General features: G+C 61.5%; 1 protein-coding gene across 1 annotated transcript in view; it reads right to left on the bottom strand.

Annotated features, from left to right (window-relative positions):
* PHETA1 (PH domain containing endocytic trafficking adaptor 1) overlaps positions 1–3,907 on the bottom strand; it is a gene marked incomplete in the record, with an annotated part of 5,785 nt that overhangs the window by 837 nt on the left and 1,041 nt on the right. The window contains 3 exon segments of the mRNA XM_014587652.2: positions 1–50; positions 1,717–1,853; positions 2,574–2,649. Coding sequence (XP_014443138.1) covers positions 1–39 — 39 coding nt within the window.

The raw sequence follows: 3,907 nt of genomic DNA, 5'->3' as shown, positions 1-3,907 counted from the left end.
GGTGGCGTAGAAGGCCAGGCTGCGCTCGTTCAGCTTCATGGCGGCCGGACCTGTGCCCATCGGAACCGCGGTCAGTTACCAGCCACCATCGGAACCGCGGTCAGTTACCAGCCACCGGCACCGGGCCAGCCAGCGCCAACCTCCGACCACAGACACCCACAGCGCTCAACATCCCCATTCACAGATGAGGAAACTGAGGCTCAGAGTGGACGCCGCCTGCCCAGGCTCCAGGCAGGACTCGAACCTGGGTCTGACCAGCCCCACGGGCCAGCTTCACGACCCCCCTGCCCTCCTCCTTCCCCGGAATGATGCGAGGGGTTCTGCTGCGTGCCGAGCGTTCGGTGTTTATTAACTCATTTAACTCAGCACACACTAGGCAGGGACTAACTCGTATCGCTCTTGTTTGGCAGATGAGGAAATGGAGGCAGAGAGGTTAGCCACACGCCCAGAGTCTCGAAGTGAGCTGGGCTGAGCTGAAATGCAAGCGCAGGCCTCATTTCAGGCATTGCTGTTACCACGTCCCTGGGACGAGGCCAGCTGACCTCGTGCGGTCCTTTCCAGGTCCCGGCCCTGATCTCAGGACTCGGCCTCAGTGTGTCCACCCACAGCACAGACAGGAACAGCCTGCTTCGCACAAGGGAGTAATGTTGCTCCTCAAGTATTAATTAAGCCCCTGTCGCGTGCCAGGTGTTGTTCGAGGCACCAGCAGTAAACGTGATGGACAGGTCCCACCCTCGTGATGCCGTCGTACTAGTGGCCAGTGACGGGGGTGGACAGGAACGCACACAGATAAAACGTCTGCCACGTGGGTTTGCGTGCTATGGGAACACACGGGACAGGAGTCAGGAGTGTTGGGGATGAGAGAACATTTGATTTTCACAGGGTGGTCAGAGGGAGCCAGACTGGACAGTGACATATGAGCAGAGACGTGAGGGAGGTGAGGGAAGGAGCCAGGGGACAGCTGAGAAAGGGCAGGCCTGGCAGAGGGGGCAGCCAGTGCAAAGGCCCTGAGGCAGACCGCCAGGAAGCCGTGGGGCTGAAGAGAGTGGAGTGGGGAGGGACTGTCAGGAAACCGGGTGGATGAAGCTGTGAGCCCGGACTGCAGGAGGGAGGAGCAGGGAGCCCCGGACGACAGAGAGGAATCCACACACGCGGCAGCAGTGGTTCGGCCAGCCTTCCTCCAAGGGGCAGCACTGGCCAAGGAGGACTTATCTGAGACAGCCCTGGGTCCCCAGCACAGCCACACCTCCCCTGGGTGCCCCACGGCCGCCCTGAAGACCTGCCTCGTGCTCTGGCAACTATTAATACATCTTCCAAGAGGCAAGGTACGGAAAGCTCGTGTAGCGTGCCTTCCCCTGCCTGGCTGGTGCCTTAGTCGAGGCCTGGAGGAAGGTCTGGGGATGCGGGGTGGAGGGGCGATTGCTCCCAACCACATTCCCAGTCTCTGTCACGTCCTGCCATGCACCCAGGCAGTCCAGAAAGGCTTCCTAGAAAAGGCAGCATGAGTTGTCTTAGAAGCCAGATAGCCTGTCCTGACCTAGCACCGGGCCCAAGGCCAGAGCCCGACTGCCTCCTTGAGCTGTGTGACTCAGGCAGGCTGTCGCTCGCTCGCCGGACCTCGGTTTTTCTCTGTAAAACTCATACGTCCCCCCAGCCCCAAGCAGCTCCCATTTCTCACAGGGACCTCCCACCCAGCTCACCCTGCTTCCCTCCTACCTCTCACCTCCCTGCCCTCTGCTCGGCTCTGGTCTTGCTTGGCTCACTCTTCTCTGGGCTCAAACATCAGCTCTGCAGTATCCAGCCTGGGTGGCCCCCGGCAAGCCCTTAGCCTCTCCAGGCCGCTGTTTCTGCACCTGTAAGTGGGTCGTAAGGCCTGGGTCAGGGTGGGTCGCCATGATGACGAGAGTGACGAAGGCACCGAGCACCGTGCAGGGCAGACAGCACAAGCGCTGCAGTGCCAGCCGCTGGCCTTCTTCCTGGCCTCCCAAACAGTGTTCCCCATCTCAGCAAGTGGCCCCTGGGCCCCCATCTCCCACCTCTGATCATCCCCAAGTCCAGCCTCTCCCAGACCAGTGGCCTGATCTGTTTACCCCATTCCCCGCCCACCCACCCACTGCTTGCTGGGATGGCTGCAGTAGCCTCTTCACCAGTCTCTGCCTCTAGCCTGGTACCCTCCCTGCCCCGGGACCTCAGGGTAAGATCCAAGCCTCCTTCCCAGACCCCTCCCCAGCCCCACTAAAACCCACTCTCCACGGAGGGATCCTGTTCAAACAAGTCCACACGCACACCGCCCCTGCTCTGAGCCCTCCCATGGCTCTGCTTCTCAGTAAAAAACCCAATCCTCTCCAAGGCTTCCAAGGCCCCTCCCCTGTCCCATCCCCGGGCCACTCAACTCAGCCACTCTGGCTTCTTTTCTGTTCCTCAGGCACACCAGGCCCCTCCACCTCAGGGCCTGGGCTGTTCTCTCTCCCTGGAAGGCCCTTATCTCCACCCAGCCAACTCTTCCTCTGGGCAGAAGCCCCCGACCACCCCATGCACAGGGACCCTGCTCCTGTACCGCAACCCAAAACTACCTGGTCATGTTGCCAGTTCCAGGACAGGGGTTTTGTCTGAATTCCAGCGTCAGGCACGTAGTAGGTGCTTGCAACCCTGCAGAAGGAGCCAGTCCGTTATCTTCCTAGACCGCTCAGCAGCCCCACGCCCAAAGATGCTAGCACTGAGACACAGAGAAGTTAAGGAGCCTGCCCAAAGCCACAATGCAGCACCCAAAATCACTTGCTCTGGGAAAACAGCCCCACGGGGGACTGATGTTGGGGTTTCGCACCCCATTACTAAGGGAGTGCAGCTCCACTGGAGCTCAGCAGCCCTGCTCCCCCACCCCTGCACAGATGGGGTCAACCTGTCCCAAGATCACTGGCCACTACAGGCCCCTGCTCTGCCCACAGCCTTTGCCGTCTCCAGCTGGGCACAAAAAGGGAGAACAGGAAGCCGGGGCTCAGGGTCCAGCCCAGCCTTGCGGAGGGCCTGGTCCTGGCTTATCTCCCCATGCTGTTTTCCTAGGAGTTCAGAGTCCTCTGTGGGCCCGCTGCTGATTCAACAGCCAGTGGCCAGGCAGGAAGCTGGAGGGCCTGAACTGCCTCCTCTCCCAGGGCCCAGTTCCTGCTCCACCAGCCCACGCTAGAGGACCCTGGACAAGTCCCCGTTCCAAGCCTTTTCCTCATCTGTGAAGTGGGCTGCAGAGAGGTTCCCAGCAAGATAGGGAAACTGGCCAGCAGACCATAGGAAAGCATTACAAACACCGGCTTTTGTGCACCCATCACTAAACCGGGCATGTTTATCCATCTCCCTGGGAAGGGCTGAATTAATTCATCAAGAGTCAGCCGCAAAGTGGTTGGTGGGTAGGGAGGCATTTGGGGAAGAACAGTCAAAGAGGCAAATAATTAGCCCCAGGTCTCCAGGGCCACAGCAGCCCAGAGCCAGGACTCTAGGGAAGCTGAGGCATGGCACCTCGGCACTCACTCCAAGGGAAGAAGCCAGAATCCAGCCGCCCCGAGTGTCCCCGAGCGGTGGGCGTGGGGGAGAGGGTGTGGCGGGCACCGGCTGAAAAACGCTGAGCTGGGGACCGAGCGCGCCGCCCCGCACGGACAGCGGGCAGTGCGGGCACCGGCCGCAGCGACACCGGGGCCGGCCCAAGGCCCTCGCCCCTCGAGGGGCTGGGTGTCCAGGTGTGGCCTGCTCCCAGCTGCTCTCTGTCCCTGTGCGTGCGCGGGACCTCGCCTGCGCTCCTTCAAGGGCAGCCAGGGCCGCAGACGGGGTGCCCGACCGCAGAGCTGGGGTGCCAAAGGAAGGCGGTCCGCAGGGTACCTCCAGCCACGGACGCCCCTTACAGAGCGGGGCTCGGCGGGCC

The sequence above is a fragment of the Tupaia chinensis genome, unplaced genomic scaffold, assembly GCF_000334495.1.
Source record: "Tupaia chinensis unplaced genomic scaffold, TupChi_1.0 Scaffold000226_1, whole genome shotgun sequence".
Classification (NCBI taxonomy): domain Eukaryota; kingdom Metazoa; phylum Chordata; class Mammalia; order Scandentia; family Tupaiidae; genus Tupaia; species Tupaia belangeri.
This window is presented reverse-complemented; position numbering and strand designations above follow the sequence as displayed.